General features: G+C 45.3%; 1 protein-coding gene across 9 annotated transcripts in view; it reads left to right on the forward strand.

The window, feature by feature from the left end:
• Positions 1-25,337, forward strand: part of LOC127427490 (thyroid hormone receptor alpha-B) — a 199,600-nt gene that overhangs the window by 157,078 nt on the left and 17,185 nt on the right. For 8 of the 9 annotated variants that reach the window (XM_051675136.1, XM_051675135.1, XM_051675137.1 and 5 more), the window contains 4 exons: positions 1,767-1,828; positions 2,883-2,983; positions 6,390-6,537; positions 8,644-8,849. In XM_051675136.1, coding sequence (XP_051531096.1) covers positions 1,767-1,828; positions 2,883-2,983; positions 6,390-6,537; positions 8,644-8,849 — 517 coding nt within the window. Of the gene's footprint in view, positions 1-1,766; positions 1,829-1,912; positions 2,079-2,882; positions 2,984-6,389; positions 6,538-8,643; positions 8,850-25,337 lie in introns of all 9 variants that reach the window. The other variant, XM_051675140.1, reaches the window with a different exon arrangement.

The raw sequence follows: 25,337 nt of genomic DNA on the forward strand, positions 1-25,337 counted from the left end.
GTCAACTCTGAGGAAGGCATAACTTTACTGAATCCAGCATATTCAGTGAGAAATTCGAGCTGCTACTAGACCTAGACTACACCAGTAATAAATAACTTGTGAATTCGCTGTCATTTCATTCTCTATGTTTGGGTCGGCTCTACATTATTGCAAGTGAAAACAGCACATTGTGTGCGGCGAAAATCATCGGCAGCCTGCTCCCCTCCCTGTACTGCTGATCGCTCGCAGCATGGACACTTTCATAAACAAGGACACTTCTGTAATCTCTCTCGCCGATATTTCATCTCATTCACATGCTTCTGACACCATCATAAAACTGAGTGTGATAAAGTTAATGTTCGAGTCGACATTCGGGATAATATTAACTAAACTCTGTGCTTTTCACTTCAAGAAGCCAAACCAACTCAGATATATAGGAACATCTGCCTATTTATAGCACACAGCTCAAATGTCAAAATAAGATGTATAGTTGTATTGTAATTTTATCATCCTTATAAATAAAACAGTGGAACTTTGACTGAAATGTTCGGGAAAAAACATCCATTTCGTGACTGTTTCTTCGTGAGAAGTTATTTTTTTCTTCTTTTAATTTTTGATAAATGTAGCTAATATTCTTACTCTGTTAAACTGTAATGGCTCTTATGGCTGCTCATCATCATCTTAAAGTCTGTAAACCTGCGCTGTAATATTCAGTGTAGTGCTTATGCCACGTTATGTACATGTTGTTATAATTATTATTAAATACATTGTTTATTGCACAGTTCCTTATTGCTGTCTGTTGATCTTTTACTGGGATTGCGGGGTTTTTGTACATTGTATATCATTTATGAAAATAGGTAAATACATTTTAAACGGGACAAGATGACTAACAAAATTTTACATTTTTAAAAGCGCATTTAATATTTTTGGGAGTTTCATACGAGGTTCAGTTAGACATTGAATTTTATTGGTATTTTTGCATCTGTGCTGGAAGCATATATAGCTTTTGTATCCTGTGATATGGTGACGAGAGGAGGGAAACTGTTGAATGAATATTACTGCTGATTTCCGATTCTTGTGAAATTGGCCTATAAGTTCTTTTTTTTTTTTTTTTTTTTTTTTTTTATGTTAGGCAGAATGTTAGCCAGCTGTCACCATTCACTTTCACTGTATGGAAAAAAGATGCAATGAAGGTGAATGGTGACTGAGGCTAACATTCTGCCTAAAATCTCATTTTGGGTTCCTCCTAAGAAGGAAGACATACAGGTTTGTAAATCACATGAGGTTGAGTACATTTTTGGCTGAACTATCCCTCTAAGGGATGTTTACATAAAACACACGCTTGCATACAAAAACAGCTAGATGGAGCACAATGGAATGGAACAGAGTGCATGGATCTCGAGATATGTTATTTTATTTTTTTTATTTTTTATATATATATATATATATATATATATATATATATATATATGTTTTTTTTTTTTGTTTTTTAAGTTGGACTATTTTTAACTTGACAACCTGTCATAGAAATGAAATGCTCATGGCAGGTTGCTAAAAACAGCATGAGACAAAGATCTGTCTGAATGTTAATGGTCGAAGTGGCAGTGCTTTACATGGGATGAATTTAAAGGCACAACTTTTCCAAGAGGGTTTTACTGTGCAAACTGTCTAACAGCTAAAATATCAAAACTAATTCATCGATTAATCAGTTTTTGGATGACTAGTCAAACACTGTGACCTATTCCTAGCATATTCTAATGCTAGCCTTTTCTTCTCTAACTCTCTAGGTGGCTCGATGGCCCAAAAAGGAAGAGAAAAAACAGCCAGTGTTCGGTGAAGAGCATGTCTGGTAAGACATCCCACATGCTAGCTAACAGTTATGCTGTTGCCTAGAGCCATGGTTGTATGCTTGTCCCCTCCACTGTGCTCCTAGAACACATCTCTGACTACACACTTCTAAGAAACCCAGAAAACCCAGAGGGAGAAGAGGGCTTTCAGTTGGTCTCGTGATTCTCCTCACATCAGCCGAGCTTTGATGCTATTTGAATAGACTTGTTGACATCATGGGATGTCACTTTATCTATATTTTCCATTAGGAGGTAATAACTCACATTAAAACAATCTCCCAGGCTATTTGGCTGTGTAAGGATTGGCTTTGTATTGGTTTGTGTAATGAGTGGCCTATTGTTTCTTTATTTGTCCATTTGAGGAAGTCAGTGCTGTAGCCTCAAGGAGGTCTGTAATATGTGGAGACAGCTATCTGTTAGTATTCCCACATTTCCAATCATCTCAATAGATGTAAAAAAATGTTTTTATAGAATTCCATCCTTTTCTCTCCAGTTTTAGCTTGAGGTAAAAATAGTGAAAGAGTTAACTCTGCTTTATATACATAAATATATAATATTGGCATAGATTGAATATTATGCAGATTTTACATTAAACAGTTGGTACATGTATGGCAATTTATGTATACGTTTCGCCTGTCTGTAAGCCTTACCTCTAACTACAGTTTGTTTATAACTGGTGAAATGCCCCACAAATGGACAAATTGACTGGCTTGAGACGAGAGACTTTTCTTCCTCTTTGTAACACTGGCAGTCTTAATTAATGTCAAGTGATGCTCTGAAAGTCAAGAGCTCTTCAGGGCTTTCACCAGTCAAAGTTAACAGACTACAGAGAACCCTCTAAAGTAACTACCTTCCTTTGATTTTACAATGCAGTCTACCTCAAATAGCTCTAGAGGTGTTTAACAAGTCTACTAAATGGCACATGTCATATGGTAAACTGATATTTAGGACATCTGGTTTTTAGCTTGGAATATTTTGACAGGAAAATAATCTTAATCACTAGTACACATGTTGCATAGCAAACCCAAATAAAAATAACAGTTGTTTGTATTGTAGGGTACATACCCAGCTACCTGGACAAGGATGAGCCATGTGTGGTGTGTGGAGACAAAGCTACTGGCTACCACTACCGCTGCATCACGTGTGAGGGCTGCAAGGTAAGACATATCTTATGTTGCTTGTATGGGATGACCAATATCGGTATCGGGTCCAATACCACACTCATGTGCTTGTACTTGTGCTCGTAAAAATGCTCAGATACAAAAAAACTACACCATCTAAAGTACGAATATCATTACATAAACAATCAGCGCACAAATTAAAATCAAGCTATGTCCTAGTGTGATTATTAAACTGCAAAGGCTGCGATTTAACGAGATAAAGATATACACGATCAGCCACAACATTAAAACCACCTGCCTAATATTGTGTAGGTCCCTCTCGTCAACCTATTCCTATCACTACAATTGTACAGACCGGTTATCTGAGTTACCGTAGACTTTGTCAGTTCGAACCAGTCTGTCCATTCTCCGTTGACCTCTCTCATCAACAAGGCATTTCCATCCACAGAACTGCCACTCACTGGATGTTTTTTGTATTTGGAGTAAATTCTAGAAACTGTTGTGTGTGAAAATACCAGGAGATCAGCAGTTATTAAATACTCAACCAGCCCATCTGGCACCAACAATCATGCCACAGTCCAAATCACTGAGATCACATTTTTTCCCCATTCTGATGGTTGATGTGAACATTAACTGAAGCTCCTGACCTGTATATTATGATTTTATGCACTGCACTGCTGCCACATGATTGGCTGATTAGATAATCCCATGAATGATTGTTGGTACCAGACGGGCTGGTTTGAGTATTTCTGTAACTGCTGATCTCCTGGGATTTTCACATAACAAAGATCTGTCTGATCTGATCTTTTTAGCAACAGTCTCTAGAAATTACTCAGAATGGTGCCAAAAACAAAAAACATCCAGTGAGCGGCAGTTCTGTGGATGGAAATGCGTTGTTGATGAGAGAGGTCAATGGAGAATGGACAGACTGGTTAGAACTGTCAAAGTCTATGATAACTCAGATAACCGCTCTTTACAATTATGGTGAGAAGAATAGCATCTCGGAATGCTATTCTGAGATGCGGGTTGGCGCTGTTTTGGCGGCATGAGGGGGACCTACACAATATTAGGCAGGTGGTTTTAATGTTGTGGCTGATCGGTTGAGCTTGCATGTGCTTCAAATGTGAGTGCTTCTGAATGTGTGGAGCTGGTGTTGTGCTAACTCTGGCTGCTCATACCTTTTACAGCGCCTTGGCTCATACATGGAAAATACCATCATGAGCATAGTGGCATACTTTATTGTAGCAGATGACCGGGAGCAGAGCGCTAATTCACTTTATAGCACGAGGCACATACATATACTGTATATTAAATTAAATAGCAGTCTTCTGTGGTTTAAAAATCACATTGGTTCATGTAGCGACCTGCTTTTTCGGAAGTGAGAAGCTACCATCAAAAACTCACAGAAATGGAAAGGGCTTCAAAATAAAACCTCAATTTAAATGGAAAAAGGTAAGACAGAAATATATAACTACTGTATAGTTATGTAATATTCACTTTGATACTAATACTACTGATAATAATAATAATAATAAATCAATAGTAATTGTATTATATTTGAGCAATATCTCAAATCTGTGATGCTTTGTTATGCAGCACATTATTTGACAAAAATAACTCCAATGTTGTAGTTTCTGTACAATACAATATTATGTTGAAAATGTATTGTACTAATTTCATTTGATTAAAGTTTTAATGAATTCATTTATTTAAATACCATTTTATGATAAAATGGAAATAAACTCTTGATATGGGATTTTAAAAAGAAAATAGAAGAAAAAAAAACAAAACAGGTATCGTTAGTACCTAAAAGGTGAGTACCGAAAAGGAAGTATGGGTACTCATTCTCTTAAAAAAAATGTTTTTTTGAGGGGGCCTGGGTAGTAAAGATGCTGACTACCACATCTGGAGTCGCAAGTTCGAATCCAGGGCGTGCTGAGTGACTCCAGTCAGGCTTCCTAAGCAACCAATTGGCCCGGTTGCTAGGGTGGGTAGAGTCCTGCTGGGTTAACCTCCTCGTGGTCGCTATAATGTGGTTCTTGCTCTCGGTGGGGCGCGTGGTGAGTTGTGCGTGGATGCCGCGGAGAATAGCATGAAGCCTCCACACGTGCAAGGTCTCCGCAGTAACGCGCTCAACAAGCCATGTGATAAAATGCGTGGATTGACAGTCTCAGATGCGGAGGCAACTGAGATTCGTCCTCCGCCACCTGGATTGAGGTGAATCACTACGCCACCGTGAGGACCTAGAGCGCATTGGGAATTGGGCGTGCCGAATTGGGGAGAAAAGGGGAGAAAATTCCCACACCAAAAATATAAATTTGACATCCCTAGTTGCTTGTATACTACAAAACACAAGAAGTATTTAGAAAAGTATACATTATAGGGTTTCTGTAGTTAATACCAGTACCTGTAAAAATTCACGATACTTGATGTCAATTTCAATACAGCAGCAATATTGAATAGCAAATAATATGCCAATAAATACATTCCTTTAATGATTAAAGTTGAATATTATAAAATGTTATTAAAACAATGGAATGTAGCCTTCAATAAAGGACTTTAAAAGTCTTCACAGGGTTTATTTGCCATTCTGTATAATTGAAGTGAACAGTGACTCAGGCCTGTTAAGCTTGAAAAATGAAAACACCTTAAAACCACAGTAAAAGTAATTGTCATGAGATATGCACTATATTTCAAGTCTTCTGAAGTCATATGATCACTTTTTTCATTGAACCAAATAAAATTTAAGTCGTTGTCACTCAGATCATTTCAATAATAAAGCACTGAAATCAATAACATCAAACCGCATTGGTTCTCATCGCATCTGGTGACCAAACGCACAACATGACATCATGATGTTTGGTCATGAGGCGTGATAAGAGCCAATAAGGGTTTGATGTTATCGCCATAGCTGCCATCTTTGATTGGGTTTGGAGTGACGTTAGGGTGAGTAAATAACTAAAATTTTAAATTTTGAAGAAGCCTTTCCTTTAACTTGATACTGAAGTACTGTATCGATTGATATTCCTACTGCACAAGTATTTGTACACAGTCTAAACTGTCACCTAGCATATAGTCATGACATGGAGCTGGTCTGAGCTTTGCAGCAGTACATCCTGTTGTCATCTTTACAACCTTCATACTCCCATCACACTCAAACCTGTCAAATCACAAGCCCAAAAAACATATTTTCATCCCCCACTGTCTGTTTCTGTGTCTGTAAAAGGGTGAAGGGTGTGAATTGTGAGTGAAAACAGTTCCATGAAATTGTTTGAATGCAACTCCTGTCTTAACATACTGATTTGAAAAGCAAACTGAGAGCTCACAGTTCCCCTGTCTTATAAAAATACACATGCTAATCTGGGACAGGAAGAGCAGTATGTGACAGATGACACCATGTCAGACAGCCTGCCACTGATTTCCACCTCTTTCTCTCTCTCAGGGGTTCTTCAGGCGCACCATCCAGAAGAACCTGCATCCCTCTTACTCGTGTAAGTACGATGGTTGCTGCATCATCGACAAGATCACCCGCAACCAGTGCCAGCTGTGTCGCTTCAAGAAATGTATTGCAGTTGGAATGGCCATGGATCGTGAGTGACTCCATGCACACAATTATGCAAATAACATACAAAATTGCTGAACTTGCAAAATCACACACACAAAAATAAATGCATGGAGTCAGAACATGTGTGTGCATCATAGTCACAGCCAATATGCCCTCTAATTTTTGACTTTGGGTTCCAGAGTTCACAGTTCTGAACTCTCGTTATTATTTCTTTGATCAAGACATTTAACCTCAGGATTTAACCAATATAGACATGCACAATAGCAGACAGACAAACAAAAGCATTGTGTGTATACTCCAGCAGCATCACAACAAATACACACATACACACACAGAAAAACAATACTGCCAGACCCACATACTGAATGCATATACTATACATATATTCATAACATTCTGCAAGAGGTTAGTGGATCACAAATGCAGCCCTGCTCCGTATATACACAAATACATTCTGACAGCAAATGTAAAATTAATCTGAGGCAAACTGAGCCGCTTCATTCAGAATTGCCTTACACCTCACACATGTACAGCACATGTTCAACGCTGACCAGTTCTGCTTTCACTGTCACTCTCTCTTTCTCTGCTCATCAGTAATGCTTTATGTCTCATGATCTGTTTCTGCTTTGATACCTCCCTCATGCCCTCTCTCTCGTTCTCCCCCTATGTGTCCTGCCTTCATTTCGATATCTTAGGGCTGTTTTTCTGTCTTGTTTATTGAATATTTACATTATATAATGTGCAATGTGTGTCAAACTGTTTTCATTTTTATTCTTTACACTGTGTCCTAACCATTCTCGACAATATCTATTGCATATACGTTTTTGTCCTAACCAACTGTGACAGGGCTCGACATTTTGTTGATCGCTTTGATTCTGTTCCTGCAACGTTGCACTTGGTAGCACCATCTACATCAAATATTTTCAAGAAGATAACATTTCTGGGAACATCCTATGGAAACTATGGAAACATAGTCATGGAAAAGCTGGAAATATCAGGGAATTTCAAAACTGCCCCTGTTTACATGCACTTAAGTAAATGGCTTATTACAGGGTTTTTGCAGAAAGCGTTCTGTAGGGCCATGTAAACGCAAGCATCGTCCTTATGCTGCTAAGTACTCTTAGGTTTCTGCTGGAGAACACAGGATAAGTGACGTTCTTATACGTCTTTGAAGACTCTGCATGTGGGTGGAAAAGGCCAGATAACACTCATCGGATGTAGCGCTACATGATATCATCAAGTGCTGGCAAGAATTCAACATTTTTTGGGGGTATAGTGGGAAGAGGGAAAACACACAACAATATCAACTATAATACACCACTTTACAATGTCGACTATTGTCCCTCACATCAGCATATGCACTCAAGAATGCTGTGGGAATCCCGGAGTTTGGCACAATAGGGAAACCCCACTATTGCAGTGGAAAGCCGTGGCAGGACATGATAGAAAGTTAAGAAAACAAACACAGCAGTAACTGTGTGACATTTAGAAATAAAGTAAAACAACAGAGAACAAAAAAAAAACAAAGCCTTCCTCAGACACCATGTTCGTTATTTTTGCACCAGTATCGCAAAAAATGACGTCATATCCCCTTCGCTGTTGCGAAAGCTGCTTGCTGAGTGATCAAAATTATTATTTAAAAAAAAAATCTGTATACTTTTTAAGGTGCGGTCTCACTACCTTTGCACTGCGTAATTCAACGGGCGAAGAAGGCATGGGCGGATGTTAAGGGAGTGTGAAACCAGCAAAAACTTAAGTGAAATTAAAAAGAAACTCGCTGCTAAAATATCCTTGGAATTGTGATTGCCCATTGTTAATAGTCAGTGTGGCTGTGAACGAAGCACTGCCCACGCAGAGGTCACTGCTAAACTAAGCAACTTCCTGTTGGTCAATGGGGCGAATTTGCCGGTCAAAGTTAATCAAACTTGAACTCCACGCAATATCCGCACGGTAAAATTCTTTTCCAGCAGTAGTCCATTGCACAAAATTCAGGCGAAGGTAAATATGACCACGCCTTTAGAACACAGTGTTACTGTTCAAGCTCTTGTCTTCTCCTTCAACCATTTAGTTAGCAATGTATTAATGCTTGTTGAAGAAATAACCTCTATATCTGTCTCTCTCTTTGGTGTAGTGGTTCTGGATGACTCAAAGCGGGTTGCGAAGCGCCGTTTGATTGAGGAGAACCGTGAGAAGAGGAAAAAAGAGGAGATGGTGAAGTCCCTGCAAAATCGGCCAGAACCCAGCAGCTCAGAGTGGGAGCTCATCCGTATGGTGACAGAAGCTCACCATCACACCAATGCACAGGGCTCGCACTGGAAACAGAAACGCAAGTTCCTGGTAATCGATCTATCTTAGAAGGCTTTGTCAAGCTTATTTTGGCATTTTATTGATAACAAAGACAGTAGCTACAAGGACATTAAGGATAATTACTTTGAAGTAAATCAGTGATTCTAACAACTGAATACGAGACATACAATATTTATATTTTTTAGTGAATTGTCAGAACACAAGCTGTTTACCTTACTTACACTCTGTGCTGTCATATGTCCATCTCTCGCTTGCTCTCTCTCTCTCTCTCTCTCTCTCTCTCTCACACACACACACACACACACACACACAGAGGACTACACTTATAGCCATTTCTGTCTGTCTGTGTGTCAGCTCACAACAATAAATTTCAGTTTAGCGCATCACTGTGACCGTGACTGTCAGCATGGATTAGCATGTGTTTACACAGCTTGCTAATCAATGTAATGAGTGAAGATACCAGACTGCTCAACCTGAGATGGCTCTTGCAGTTGTGACAGGGCTAAAGTGAGTGTTAGTGACAGGTATAACATGAATACAGCACTGCCAAGCAGGGCCTTTGTGGAATCGTCTGTTTATGAAGAGGGAAGGAAGGCAAGTTCAGATGGTATTAATCCATCTGCAGTGGTGGACAGTAGGACAATATACCACCCCCTGTAAAAAAGGTGTCAACTTTTGACAGGAAAAGGAAAAGAAAGTTGCCAAGCACAAGTTTAGGAGAGACCCGCAGGCTGTTTCAAAACACAAGCTATGTTCAAACTGCTACACCTGTGACTTACCTGTTTTTATAACACCTAACTTGAGTGGCAGATTTTTTAATGCTGAAGTCAAACCCCTTTTCTGTTCTTGTGATAGTTGTAAATAATGCCTGTAAACAGTGATGAAAAAAATTTATATAAAAGAAGGTGGCTTCCATAGCACTGGAAAGTCTTATTACAACTGACATGATGTTATTTAATAAATGAGTTCGATCAACGTGCAGTTTCATCCGTCAAACCTTAAAGAAATAGTTCACCCAAAAATAAAAATTCTCTCATAAATATGTACCCTCATGTGGTCCCAGATGTGTAAGACTTTCTTTCTTCTGCTGAACACAAACAAACATTTTTAGAAGAGCATCGTTGCTCTGTTGGTCCATTCAGTGCAAGTGAATGGTGAACAGAACTTTGAAGCTCCAAAAAGCATATAAAGGTAGCATAAAAGTAATACATGTGACTCCAGTGGTTAAATCCCTGATGGAGGGAACGAGACGTTGTGTCGATTTAGTGACACTAGGGGTCACTCTTGGGAGCCCGAGACACCTCTGGTCTTTGATAAAAGGCCAATGAAAATTGGCGAGTGGTATTTGCATACCACTCCCCCTGACATACGGGTATAAAAGGAGCTGGTATGCAACCACTCATTTAGGTTTTATGCTGAGGAGCCGAGACAAGGTTCCCGGCCATTTCAGCGAGTAGTTCAGCATTGTGGCAGGAGGGACACAACATCTCGTTCCCTCCATCAGGGAGCGGAGGTTACGCAAGTAACCAGGATGTTCCCTATCTGTCACTCACTCGACATTGTGTTGATGTAGTGACACTAGGGGTCCCTATACAAAATGCCGCAACTGGCTGAACTGTGTTACGTGAACTGGCGGTGTGTGATGGGCAGATCACTGTGTGCCTCATAGCCAGCGCACCAGGCCGACACGTAACCTCCCCCAACACAGTTATGAGTGTCGAACAGCCCTTTGGGGACAAGTTGACTACCCAAAAGATAGAGACGGGCTAGCCCGTGGCCTCTTATCCCCTTTTTTTCCCACTTCCTAAAAAAAGGGGGATTAGCCGACTGGGCCCACCAGGTCTAGTCGAGGGGTGTCCCTCCCAAGGGGAAGACACCGTGGAGACCACACCCTGCCCAGAGAGGTGGGGGGGGGTTGGTATTTAAGTGGAAATATGTCACATGGTCTTGCCGAGCTATGTCGGAAGTATGCCATGTGGGGGAGTCCCAAGGTAGGTCCTGCCCTACGGGGGAGGAGTTACTGCAAGCATGGTGACTGGGGCAGAGGGGCCAACCAGGGAACACAGTTTGTGAACACTACTGGGAGTTAACGGCGCACGTCTTCAGCTCAGGGTAAGTAAAATGCGCTATGCGCAAGTGATACACCCAGACGGCTGTCCCGGACTTACCTGCTTGTGCATGCCACTACACGGGACGAAACCGGTTCCATCCGGAGATTGTAGAACCTCGCAAAGGTGTTGGGTGTTGCCCAGCCTGCTGCTCTGCAAATGTCTGTTAGAGAGGCGCCCCTGGTTAAGGCCCAGGAGGCCGCTACACCCCTGGTAGAATGGGCCCATAGCCCTACCGGGGGCAGCACGTCCTGGACATGGTATGCCTTAGTTATGGCGTCAATGAGCCAGTGGGCGATCCTCTGCTTGGAGACAGCACTTCCTTTCTGCTGTCCACCAAAGCAGACAAAGAGCTGCTCAGAGACTCTAAAACTCTGCGTGCGATCCAAATAGATGCGTAAAGCACGCACCGGACACAGCAATGTCAGGGCTGGGTCTGCCTCCTCCTGGGGCAGCACTTGCAGGTTCACCACCTGGTCCCTAAAAGGGGTCGTGGGAACCTTGGGCACATAGCTGGTCGGGGTCTCAGGATCACGTGAGAGTAGCCCGGACCGAACTCCAGGCACGTTTCACTGACAGAGAACGCTTGCAGGTCTCTTACCCTCTTGATAGAAGTGAGCGCAGTCAGGAGGGCAGTCTTCAAGGAGAGTGCCTTAAGCTCAGCTGACTGCAAAGGCTCAAAGGGGGCTCTCTGTAGACCCTGAAGAACTACAGAGAGGTCCCATGAGGGAACGAGGCATGGTCTGAAGGGATTCTACCTCCTGGCGCCTCTCAGGAACCTGATGATCAGGTTGTGCTTCGCTAAGGACTTACCGTCGTGGTGTGCCGCTATAGCGGCTACATACACCTTCAAGGTGTAAGGGGACAGCCGCCCTTCCAACCTCTCCTGCAGGAAGGAAATCACCGATCCGACTGGGAATCTCTGGGGGTCTTCGCGTCGGGAAGATCACCACTTAGCAAACAGATGCCACTTAAAGGCATACAGGCGCCTCGTAGAAGGGGCCCTAGCCTGAGTGATCGTGTCTACCACCGCGGGTGGTAGACCGCTTAGGTCTTCCGCCTCCCATCCAGGGGCCAGACATGGAGATTCCAGAGGTCTGGTCGCATGTGCCAGATGGTGCCCCATCCCTGAGAAAGAAGGTCCTTCCTCAGGGGAATTTGCCGGGGGGGGGGGCTGTTGCGAGGAGCGTGAGGTCCGAGAACCACGTCTGGGTGGGCCAGTAGGGTGCTACCAGGATGACCTGCTCCTCATCCTCCCTGACCTTGCACAGGGTCTGTGCAAGTAAGCTCACTGGGGGAAACGCATATTTGCGAATGCCAGGGGGCCAGCTGTGTGCCAGCGCATCTATACCGAGAGGTGCCTCGGTCAGGGCGTACCAGAGCGTATGGGGAGCTGAAGGATCGGGACCGGGCAGTAAAAGGTGCCTCCCATGACCTTGTCAGCTCCTCGTGCACTTCCAGGAAGAAAGGGACTGGAGTGGGGCGTGGCTGCTTTGAGCGGCGCCGCGAGCCCAGGAACCAATCATCGAGCCGCGAGGGTTCAGGGGAGAGTGGAGGGTTCCACTCTAGCCCGACGCTCGCGACTGCCCGGGAAAGCATGTCCGTCATTTCCGCATCAGCCTGTGACTGAGCAACCGCACCCGAGGGGGGGAGCCCAGCTGAGGCTTATGTGTCCAGCTGGACGAGCCCACTCTCCAATGCTGCGCTCGAGAGTTCATCAGCTTCACGGGCTCTGAACAAGAGGTCGAACTCGCCGTGAGACAAGCCTGCGGACTCATCCGGAAGCCCAATTGGGGCAGACGAGCGTGCTGGGGAATTGGAGGTTCGTGGGGGGATACCCGGCAGAGGTGGTCCCATTGGGGTCCCCAAATTGCCCCCAGTGCTAGCTGCGCTGGCCTCATACCCGTAGGTAGAAGGACCGAGGCGGGGAGCCGCTGGGCTTTTCTTACGAAAGCAAGCTGCGACCGCAGCGTTGCCATGGTCATGTTCTCGCAGTTAGTACATGATCCATCCACGAATGCTGTCTCCGCGTGGGTCGCGCCCAGACACGAAAGACAGCGATCGTGACCGTCAGATGTTGTGAGGTAACGACCGCAACCAGGAATAACACACAAACGGAAAGGCATCTTTAAAAAGATGCGTCTTTATAAAGACATTCCATGTGTGCCGCTCTTTTAGAGAAATATACTCTTTTAGGAAAATATACTCTCTTTTTTCTGCCGAAGCGCCCAAGGGCGTTCTCTGCAGTGCACCAGTGCAGAGGAGGGAGAAGCCGCTGAAATGCGCCGTCAAATCCAGCAGAGGTGAATGAACAGTCAGCTCAGTAAACATCGACCGTTCGGCTCCGAAGGCAAAATCTGAATGAGTGGTTGCATACCAGCTCCTTTTATACCCGTATGTCCGGGGGAGTGGTATGCAAATACCACTCACCAATTTTCATTGGCCTTTTATCAAAGACCAGAGGTGTCTCGGGCTCCCAAGTGTGACCCCTAGTGTCACTACATTGACACAACGTTGAGTGAGTGACAGATAGGGAACCGATATTATAGATGTCAGTGAGAAACAGATCAATATTTAAGTCCTTTTTATTATAAATTCTCCTCCCTGCCCAGTATTTGGCGATATGCATGCAGAATGCGAATTCATTTTTGTTCAAAAACAAAAAAAGAAGAACATGAAAGTGGACATTTATAGTAAAAAAGGACTTAAATATTGATCATATTTTCACCCACACCTATAATACTTTAGAAATATTTTAAACAATGTCTATGCTTTAAAAAATTTCAATGACTTGACCATATGCATCCACCCAATAGGATGTGATAAACCATGAGCGTGAAGTGAGAAATATTAACAGCACAAAACTTTTCTGGTCCTGAACTTTATTCTAAAGTCCTGCTACTTTGGCAGATTGGACGGTTATGATTGTAGAAGTCATCATATTATATCTTTTTTGTTATTATTATTAATAATTATTATATCTAAAAAAACAAAAAAACAATTGTAATAATAATAATAATAATAATAATAATCAGAAAGTAATATCATTATTTATTTTTTTATCCCCTTTTCTCCCTAATTTGGCATGCCCAATTCCTACTGCTTACTAGGTCCTCGTGGTGGCATGGTTACTCACCTCAATCCGGGTGGCGGAGGACAAGTCTCAGTTGCCTCCGCTTCTGAGACCGTCAATCTGCGCATTTTATCACATGGCTAGCTGTGCATGACACTGCGGAGACTCACAGCATGTGGAGGCTCATGCTACTCTCTGCAATCCACGCACAATTTACCATGCACCCCATTGAGAGCGAGAACCACTAAATGCTACCACGAGGAGGTTACCCCATGTGACTCTACCCTCCTTAGCAACCGGGCCAATTTGGTTGCTTAGGAGACCTGGCTGGAGTCACTCAGCACACCCTGGATTCGAACTCGTGACTCCAGGGGTGGTTGTCAGCGTCAATACTCGCTGAGCTACACAGGCCCCGAGCCAGTAATATCATTCGTACAAACTCACAAAACTAACAATATTTCTAACTTTATATTTTTTTCAAGCATGGTTTGTAAGGTTTAATGCACTGTAAAATGGTCTGATTGAGATACAGTGTCATATTGTTTAGAAGGTCAGATATTCTGCAGTATTTGTTTTACAGAAATTGTCTTTTGACATTGTGATTACGGGATAATTGTTCACTGACTGCCTTCCGCTCTGTAGTATATAGATAAACAGACATAATCACACTCAGATACACTGATGCACAAGCAAGCATAAGCACGGTGGAGAATCCGAGCATGTCTTAGAACCACAGTCACATTGCTCAACCCGCAGAACGCGCACCGCCCTCCCAAACATTACAAGCATACTATCAAAGCCCTGACGCACACCAATCTAAACATTCAGCTTGCGCTAGACCCATGACTATCAGCCACAGGGGAGAGAGAAACCACTTCCCCGGCCGGGTTGAGAACTCCTATAAAACGGCCCATAAAGAATTCAGCCTATATAAGCTTTACTACCAAGATATTCCTCCAATAACACGGCACGGCCAAGACCCTGCATGACCTCGATAAAATGCTGTCTCTCTCTCAATGGGAAAGCTCAATCCTTCCTTTCTACAATCCAACAGAGCTGTCTTTAGACATCTGTGGTGAGAAAGTCCAATGCCAAGTTTTTAGCATTGAGAGAAGTCCGAGGTGGACCAGCAGAGAGAATAGTTTACACTAGAGTCCTACAAGCAAACACAGTCTTGGGAAGTTTCCAGGGTCAGTACCACCACCACCTCCTGAAGGAAGAGAGCGAGGAACTGCTCTCACACACAAACACACACTTTGACTCATCCTTGTAAAAACTTACATCAATATACCAGTGCGGCATAGTTAAAACAGGCCTGTAAGCCTGGGACAGCACAATGTAAACACAAATACACAAATCCTAAACATGAGCAGAAGTACCTTAGAAGCACAACACAGCTACACAGCAACACTGCTACACACAATTATTTTGTGTTTTATTTACCTTCTAGTCATTGGCTCTCTGCACGGTCTACGCTGTAAATTTTCATCAGATTATTTCATATCAAGGCTTCCTGTCATCTTTAGGGCAAATGAACGGTAATATTTGTACAAGTAATTATTTCAACAACTCGTCTTTCTGAGCTATAGTGTACAGAGCTAAAGGCGAGCCAAGGGCTGCACAACTAATCAAATAAATAATCAAGATTACATTTACGGCTGCCATGATTAACTAAACATGAAAAGCATTGATTACATACTCCATTTGTGTGTACTACTGTTGATTAAAAAGTTTCTATTTAGGATGTGTTTTTTGCAAAAGGTTGAGCATGGGAACCAATCATAGACTTGTTTGTTGCACACATGAATGCAGTGGCGAATCAGTGGCATTTTAGTTGGTCTATAAGCCAACGGAAGAATTGACAACTAGAATTGACAAATGATCCTAATGAGTGAGCTTCAAACCAGTGGCGACTGGTGCTTTTCAAAAGTGGGGAAGCATTGACTGGTTTTTGGGTGTCTGCAATGTTGCTCCAAAAGCTGCTCAAACTACTACTCAAACAGTGAAATTACTTAAAGAAAATTTTTAGATAAGCTCAAAACTGTTTTTGCAACATAATATTCAATTTTGAAAGCTGAAATAAATGTGTTATGTCAGATTGCTAATAACAGCTGAACAATGTGCTCAACAGCAGTGCTATTGCATTGTATACACTGTCAATCAAGTACATCACCTTTTTAATTATTGGCCGTTTGTTGCAAAGTACCGCCCACTTGAGAGCTTGACCAGTCATCATATAAAGAAGATGGGCTTCCAGGTGAGACAAAAATACATTGATTGAAAGCCCAATGTCCAATAGGCAATCATATGCTGATCCAGTGCAAATAACGTTCATGAGGCTCTCATAGACTGAGTTCCGAATGGCATACTACCCATACTACTCTTACTACTTCTACCATAAATATCTATGGCAAAAATAGTAAGAGTAGTATAGTAGTATGCTATTCCGAACTCGCCCTTAGACTCCTAGAGAAGCAAAGCGTTCCTCTCGTCCAATCAATTTGAATGGTACAGGTATGTGCCATAGACTCCTACTGAGTCAGTGGCGCTGGGCCTTGTGTCCACTGTCTTTAATGGACATATTTATGCAGAAAAAGGCAGATTGCATTACTTGAATGAACAGAGCGGTAGTGATGTGTGATATTTTACACTATTATTCGCTAAAATGTTGAAAGGCACAAAGAGTAATATTTAATATATACAGATTATTTGTACATATTGAACTCGTCATTGCAGCATTTTGTTTTTCAAGTTTTAGGGGAAGCAGTGATTCCCATGTAGTCTTAAAGCAATCGCCATTGTTTTAAACAGTCTGCTCCACAGATGTGTTTTAAGTTTTGCTTCTGTTCTCAATGAAAAACTACATTTGAAGAAACAACACCTGGCAATTAAACGAAACTTTAGAACCAAAACAAAAAGCATGTAACATAGATGTTGTAACATCCCCATTATAACCAATAAGGTGGAGACATTATAAATGAAAGATTTACTCTGCATAATAGACAGCTTTGTTTATTATAGCGCAATTATTTGCGAGACTACAGATCTGCGTGAGCTTGTGCAGATCTGCCAGCTCAAACAGTTGCCTGAAACATCCTGGTTACTTTCGTAACCTCCGTTCCCTGATGGAGGGAACGAGATGTTGTGTCGATGTAGTGACGCTTGGGGTCACTCTTGGGAGCCCCAAACACCTCTGCTTTTTTTTAAAAAAGGCCAGTGAGAATTGGCGAGTGGAATTTGCATGCCACTCCCCTGGACATACGGGTATAAAAGGAGCTGGTATGCAACCACTCATTCAGGTTTTGTGCTGAGGAGCCGAGACCAGGTCCCGGCCATTTCAGCGGGTAGTTCAGTGTTGTGGCAAGAGGGACACAACGTCTCGTTCCCTCCATCAGGGTACGGAGGTTACGAAAGTAACCAGGACGTTCCCTATCTGTCACTCACTCGACGTTGTGTCGATGTAGTGACACTAGGGGTCCCTATACAAAACGCCACAACTAGCTGAACTGTGTTACGTGAACTGGCGGTGTGTGATGGGCAGACCTCTGTGTACCTCGTAGCCAGCACACCAGGCTGTCACGTAACCTCCCCCAACGCTCTTATACGCGTCGAACGGTCCATCAGGAACAAGTCGACTGCCCAACTATAGGGACAGGCTAGCCCAGCCGAGGCCTCTTTCCCTCTCTTTTCTCCCCGAAAAGAGTGGAATTTGTTAACTGACTGGGAGCCATAAGTGTCTGCGTCGGGGGGTGTCCCTCCCAAGGGGAAGACACCGCGGAGACCACACCCCGCTCAAAAAGGGGGGGTATTTTGAGTGGAATACTCACATGGTCTTACCGAGTCTTGTCGTAAGTATGACATGTGGAGAGGTCCCATGGTAAGTCCTACCCAAAGGGGGAGGAGTTTCTACAGAGCATGGCGACCGGGGGCAGAGGGGCCTCTGCCCAAGGAAGACGCAGTTTGCCAACAGGGAGACGATTTTGTGGGAGATATCACATGGGGTCGCCTTCGGGGAACCAGCACATGTGGAGCACCTACCTCAGTACAGGGGCTCATTAGCACACATACTGGGCCGGTCAACAAGTTTCTCAGCAAACTCAACTGCCAGAGGGCTAAGGAGGAACGTCATCCAGGGATCACAGTCTGTGAACACAACTGGGAGTCAAGAGCGCACGTCTTTACCTTAAGGGAGGGGAAAAGGGCTATGCGCAAGTGGAACACCCGGCCAGTTGTCCCGGAACTTACCTGCTCGTGCCTGCCAATACACGGGATGAGACCAGCTCAACCCGGAGATTGTAGAACCTTGCAAAGGTGTTGCCCAGCACGCTGCTCTGCAGATGTCTGCCAAAAGGCACCACTGGCCAGGGCCCAGGAGGCCACCACACTCCTGGTGGAGTGGGCTTGTAACCCCGCAGGGGGTGGCACATCCTGAGCATGATATGCCATCGCAATGGCATCAATGACTCAGTGGGCGATCCTCTGTCTGGAGACAGCACTCCATTTCTGCTGTCCACCAAAGCAGACAAAGAGCTGCTCGGAGCTTCTAAGGCTCTGCGTGCGATCCAAATAGATGCGTAAAACTCGCACTGGACACAGCAACACCGAGGCTGGGTCTGCCTCCTCCTGAGGCAGCGCTTGCAGGTTCACCACCTGATCCCTAAAAGGGGTCGTGGGAACCTTGAGCACATAGCCTGGTTGGGGTCCCAGGATCACGTGAGAGTAACCCGGACCGAACTCCAGGCACGATTCGCTGACAGAAAATGCTGCAAGTCCCCTACCCTTTTGATGGAAGTGAGCGCAGTCAGGAGGGCAGTCTTCAAAGAGAGTGCTTAAGCTCAGCTGACTCCAAGGGCTCAAAGGGAGCTCCCTGTAGACCCCGAAGGACTACAGAGAGGTCCCACGAGGGGACGAGGCACGGTCTGGAGGGATTCAACCTCCTAGCGCATCTCAGGAACCTGATGATCAAGTCGTGCTTCCCCAAGTACTTACCATCTACTGCATTGTGATGAGCCGAAATAGCGGCTACATACACCTTCAGGGTGGAGGGGGACAGCCGTCCCTCCAGCCTCTCCTACAGGAAGGAAAGCACCGATCCGACTGTACATCTCTGGGGGTCTTCACGTCAGGAAGAACACCACTTAGCGAACAGACTCCACTTCAAAGCATACAGGCACCTCGTAGAGGGAGCCCTAGCCTGAGTGATCGTGTCTACCAGTGTGAGATCCGAGAACCACGTCTGGGTGGGCCAGTAGGGTGCTACTAGGATGATCTGCTCCTCGTCCTCCCTGACCTTGCACAGGATCTGTGCAAGTAGGCTCACTGAGGGAAAAGCATATTTGTGTAGTCCAGGGGGCCAGCTGTGTGCCAGCGCATCTATACCGAGGGGTGCCTCGGTTAGGGCATACCAAAGCGGGCAGTGGGAGGATTCCCGGGAGGCAAACAGGTCTACCTGTGCTCAACCGAATCGACTCCAAATCAGCTGGACCACCTGAGGGTGGAGTCTCCACTCTCCCCTGAGGGTAACCTGATGTGACAGCATGTCCGCTGCGGTGTTGTGGTTGTGAGTGGCTCGTAGCGCCTTGAGGTGCTGCTGACTCCAGAGGAGGAGATGGCGGGCGAGTTGTGACATGCAACGGGAGTATAGACCGCCTTGGCGGTTGATGTACGCTACTATCACTGTGTTGTCCATCTGGACCAACACGTGCTTGCCCTGGATCAACGGCCGAAACCTCCGCAGGGTGAGCAGTACTGCCAACAACTCTTGGCAGTTGATGTGCCAACGCAGCCGCGGGCCAATCCAGGAGCCGGCGGCTGTGTGCCCATTGCATACGGCGCCCAACCCGTCTTGGAGGCATCTGTTGTAACCACGACGCGCCTGGAGACCTGCTCTATGGGAACCCCTGCCCGTAGAAATGCAAGGTCGGTCCAAGGGCTGAATCGGCGTGATGGTCCCGCGGCGCCATGCCCATCTCTGCACGCAAGATAGCGGCGTTCTCGCCCTTCACCGAGGTGAACCTGGGCGGGCGCCTGACGAACTGAATTGCGTAGCCGAGTCGGACAGTCCGTGTCAGCCATTGCGACGGGTTGGAAAGCGCGAGCCACGCGCCCAAACTCCGGGAGAGGGGGACCAAGGGAATGATCACGTCGGACATACCGGCGGGTGGGGCCTTGCAGTGGGGCGGAGCTCGAGGTGCCATGTCGAGGGGATTCGACCCCCATTGCCGTGCTGAGTCCAGGGACATCGAAGCGCTTACCTGGCTCCTGCCGCCCACCATAAGATTGGCCGAGGAGGGGGGAGGAGGAGTCTCATCCCCATAGTCCACCGGACACAATCCCGTGTGGGCGTGTTTGTGCCGGCGGGGGGACCGCCGCTGGAGCGCCATACCTGCAAAGATGTTACGGTAGATGGTGGTCATGAAGACAGCCGTGCACACTGGACATGTGACCCAGGGAACAAGAAAACCGCTCTTTTGTTGAATTTTTGGGTACCGCAGCCTTTTGGACATGCGGCGAAATTAAATGAAAACAAAAGATTCTCCTCCCAGCCCTCCACTCGGGGATGGAGCGGTCTGCTCACCAGCTCCAGAGAAGCGGGTCTCCTTGCCCTGGGTTGTCTGTCTCAGGGGCGCTTCAAAGCCTTCCTTGGGTTCTTAGCGGCCGGCCATGAGACGGGTGGCATCTGCTTCCTGTGTTGGGCTTCACGCCGGGGCCGGGCCATGGGGCGGGCTGCGGCGAAGCCGGTGTTGTTGTTGCAGAAGGACGCCCTTCGCAATGAGCAGACGGGGTGCGGGGTCTTGAGCCGTACCGAGGCAGGATGTGTTGTTTGCCTCTGTCTGCTGCTTCACCGCCGAGAACTGCTGGGAAAAGTCCTCGACGGTGTCGCCGAATAGGCCAACCTGGAACCGTGCCTTGTCAGCCTCTCGCATCTCAACCAAGTTGAGCCAAAGGTGGCTCTCCTGGACCACCAGGGTGGACATCACCTGCCCGAGAGACTGTGCCGTGACCTTCGTCACCCGGAGAGCAAGGTCGGTCACCTGTGCGCAGTTCCTGCATCAATCCCGGGTCAGAACTACCCTCGTGCAGTTCTTTTAGCACCTTGGCTTGGTGTACTTGCAGGAGAGCCATGGCGTGCAGGGCAGAGGCAGCTTGTCCAGCGGCACCATAGGCCTTAGCCGTCAGGGACGACGTAAACCTACAGGCTCTGGCCGGGAACTTCGGGCGCCTTATCCACCTGGGGGATCACTGAATACCCCCTGGCCGCTCCACCATCGAGGGTAGCAAGAGCGGGGGAGCTGAAAGACCAGGACCGGGCAGTAAAAGGTGCCTCCCTCAATCTTGTCAGCTCCTCATGCACTTCCGGGAAGAAAGGAACGGAGCCCAGGAACCAATCGTCAAGCCACGAGGGTTCAGGGGAGAGTGGAGGGTTCCACTCTAGCCCAACGCTCGCGGCCGCCCGGGAAAGCATGTCCGTCATTTCCGCATCGGCCTGGGACTGGGCGACCATTCCCGAAGGAGGAAGCCCAGTCGAAGCCTCTGCGTCTGACTGGACGAGCCCGCTCTCCGATGCTACGCTTGATAACTCGTCTTCTTCCCGGGCTCTGAACGAGAGGTCGAACTCGCCCTGAGACGAGCCGGAGATCTCATCCAAGTGCCCGACCGGGGCAAGTGAGCGTGCTGGGGAATGGGAGGTCTGTGGGGGGATACCCGGCGGAGGTGGTACCATTGAGGTCCCCAAATCGTGCTCGGCACGGCCTCATACCCGTAGGTAGAAGGACCGAGGTGAGGAGCCGCTGGGGTGGCTTGCTTTCTTACGAATGCAAGCCACGACCGCAACATTGCCATGGTTATGTTCTCGCAATGAGGACAAGATCCATCCACGAACAATGTCTCTGCATGGGCAGTGCCCAGAAACGTAAGACAGCGATCGTGGCCGTCAGAAGCGGAGAGATAACGACCGCAACCAGGAATAATGCACAAATGGAAAAGCATCTTTAAAAAGACGTTCCATGTGTGCCGCTCTTTTAGAAAGAAAATATACTTCTTTTAGAATATACTCTTTTAGTTGTTCTGCCGAAGCGCCTAGGGGCGTTCTCTGCACTCCACGGGTGCAGAGGGGGAGAAGCCGCTGAAATGCGCCGTAGAATCCAGCAGATGAGGTGAATGAACTCCGCGGATGAATTCAGCTTCAATGAATAGAACCACTCGGCTCTGAAGAGAAAATCTGAATGAGTGGTTGCATACCAGCTCCTTTTATACCCGTATGTCCGGAGGAGTGGCATGCAAATTCCACTCGCCAATTCTCATTGGCCTTTTTTCAAAAAAAGCAGAGGTGTTTGGGGCTCCCAAGAGTGACCCCTAGTGTCACTACATCGACACAACGTCGAGTGAGTGACAGATAGGGAACAGGAAATTTGCACATGCTTTCTTTGTATAATTTATTAAAAATTGTAATAACAGTTTTGATTTTCATGCTGCGAAGAGGGCAAATGTGAAGTTGACCAAGCAGAAGTATTTTACGAAAACATTTCTCAGCTTGTTTTGGATGTGTAGCCCACATAAAGAATATGGCATGAAGTTGTTCCACACAAAAAAAAAGGATTTTAATTTATAAATAATTTATCAGGATTGGAGTATAAAAGGGAAATAATTGACAATTATGATATTTGTCATAATTGTACCTAGGTGACCCTTGTTTTTTTCTCACAGCTTCTCTGTGAAACGCACTATTGGTCACACTACATTATTTGTGTGAAGCCTCTCGCTACACATTTTTCTGTTTAGTCTTGCCTTGATTTTAGTGTGTTTGTTTATTGCTGTCACTGCGCTTTTTAGGAGCAAAAGAAATCAATGTGCATTTGTGCTGCAAGAGGTGACTTCCACCCTGATGAAGGATGCCAGTGATTGTGGGGTGAAGGGCAGCCGGAGACTGCCCATAACTTGCCACTCATCTCTGCTCATCAGCCCTCACAAATCTGATCCCAGAAAGTATTTTTCTCTCCCTTACTTCTGAATCTTTCTCTATATATTGAACTCTCTCTCTCCCTTTTGCTAACTCTCTTTTTCCTCTTTCACTTTCACCCTCCATTCCTGAGAGCTTATTCATGTGTTATTCCTATAATGTTAGAGGTGTGGGTTGGAGAAACAGGCTGCAGATATGCAATCCTTGAGTCATAGCTGTTTCTCGCATTCATAAAGTATATGCAATGGCCAGCCTGCAGAGCTATAATTCACTCATTACATATCACGGCTAATGCAGTTCTGCCACTTGAAAGCATGTTCCCTCTCTTCTGACTCAGTCACGTAACACCCCTCTTACTGCATACATAGTTGAATGTTGCTCCAAATGCAGAGGCCAACTTGGATGTTTATCCAGGATTTTTACATAGCTGACCCCTAATCCACCCTGAGGATACTCTACCCTGAGGTATTCCAAGGCTATCAGCTTACATAACTGAGAAGCCAAAGCCAACACATTCATCTCTGTGCTTGCTGCTGGAGTTGCCTCTTGTTACTTGTGTCTGAACTGTACACTGATGCAGGGTGAGCGATGACAGACATAATAGGTGTGGTGTCAGGCCTCAGAGAGAGTCACTTATTTTCAAAGAGAGGGACATATAAGAGGGTAAATAAAGTTTCCAGTGGCATTATAGAGATAACTAAAAGGGGGTGTAGTGTCCTAGCTGAGTATAATCGACATGCGCTGCTAGCAGTGTGTGTTACGGCGGTCCTCCTTTCTCATTGCCCACTAAAGTTGGAGCCTGCAGGGTGGCGATTGTAGGGGCAGGGCTGCACTCACATAAGGGAAGGCTGTTGTCCACACAAATAAAGATAGACCGATATATCGGCCAGACTGATTAATCCACCGATATTAGGCCATTTTAAGATTATTGGTATCAGCTGAACAGAATTAACGGAATTTGATTAATGGAAGGGGTCAATTTGGCTGTTATCATTTCATCAAGTTTAATAACAGCCTTCTTCAGCCATCCTCACCCACTGCATCACAGTCTGGTATGACATCTGCACATCACTGGACCGGAAATCTTTACAGTGGGTAGTCAAAACTGCCCAAAACTTTACTGGCATCAAGCTATGGGCCGTCGAAGATCTCAACAACCTGCGTTGCAAGACCAGAGCTCTCTGCATCATAACAGAGCCCACCCACACGAACTATAGTCTATTCTCCCTCCTGCCCTCCGGAAGGTGGTACAGACTTATCTGAGCATTCACTACCAGGCTTAGGAATAGCTTCTTCCCCAGAGCTGTCTCCCAGATGAAGTTGAACCCTCATCAACATCACACCATCGCCTTCTAATACACACACATCCCTCAACTGATCATCATATCTGACCCTTACACTTACAGTACAACATGCTACCTCTGTCTTTAACTACCTCTACTTTTGATGCTGTCTCTGCACTTTATTTGGAGCATTTTGCACATCCTATAATACTTGCACTATTATAAAATTTCCACTACCTCTTATTTGACTTTGTAACTTATGTAAATTTCCATATGTATAATAATATATTATGTATATCTTTGTCTAATACACACAAATATTGTTCTTTATTAAAGGTGAAATGTGTAACTTTTTTTATGTCAAAATACATTATATTTTCCCAGTTTATTGTTCATTGACAACTATAAGTAAGCCATTCATGGGTTTACCTCCCCCAAAAGTATAAACACTGAGCCTCCCAGGTACCATCAAAATATTGATGTTTTTCAGCTCCACCCATCCTTTTTTAGCTCCGCCTAAAGTGTGAGTTTGGGGCATGGCTACTTGAACTAGCCGTTCAGCCAGGAAAATATGAACAACTATGGCAGACTGATACAGAGGGAAAGAAATTTAGCTTTGTCTACAGATGTTAAAGCCAAAACTCGAAGACACTGGCGTCACATTTACAAGTTACACACACACACACACACACACCACCAATGATGAGATCGCTCTGGCAAACGTGAGTGCCAATAACGAGATCGCCGCTCAAGTTGCTAATACTCTGCTGCCTCCCCCATGAACAACAGCGATCTCACCTAGGGCACCAAAATAGTCTCGCCTAGGGCGCCGCTTACTAATTACCAGAACCATCCTACTTCATGTGCTCGATCCCGCGCACCAAACACCCAGCTGCCATTCAATCCGGCAATGTTATTGGATGACCGGATTCCTCTGCCACGCTTCCTGCCCAGTGTGTTCATGTTATAGTGATCTTGTTCAAACAACATTAAACGTTTATCACCTTTTATTTAGTATTGCCTATTTTTTCATAGGGAATCAGAGAGTGCGAAAAGGCTAGATGAGTATGAGGTGTGTTGCCAAAGGTTGTTTGA

Source organism: Myxocyprinus asiaticus, chromosome 36 (genome assembly GCF_019703515.2).
Source record: "Myxocyprinus asiaticus isolate MX2 ecotype Aquarium Trade chromosome 36, UBuf_Myxa_2, whole genome shotgun sequence".
Lineage (NCBI taxonomy): Eukaryota > Metazoa > Chordata > Actinopteri > Cypriniformes > Catostomidae > Myxocyprinus > Myxocyprinus asiaticus.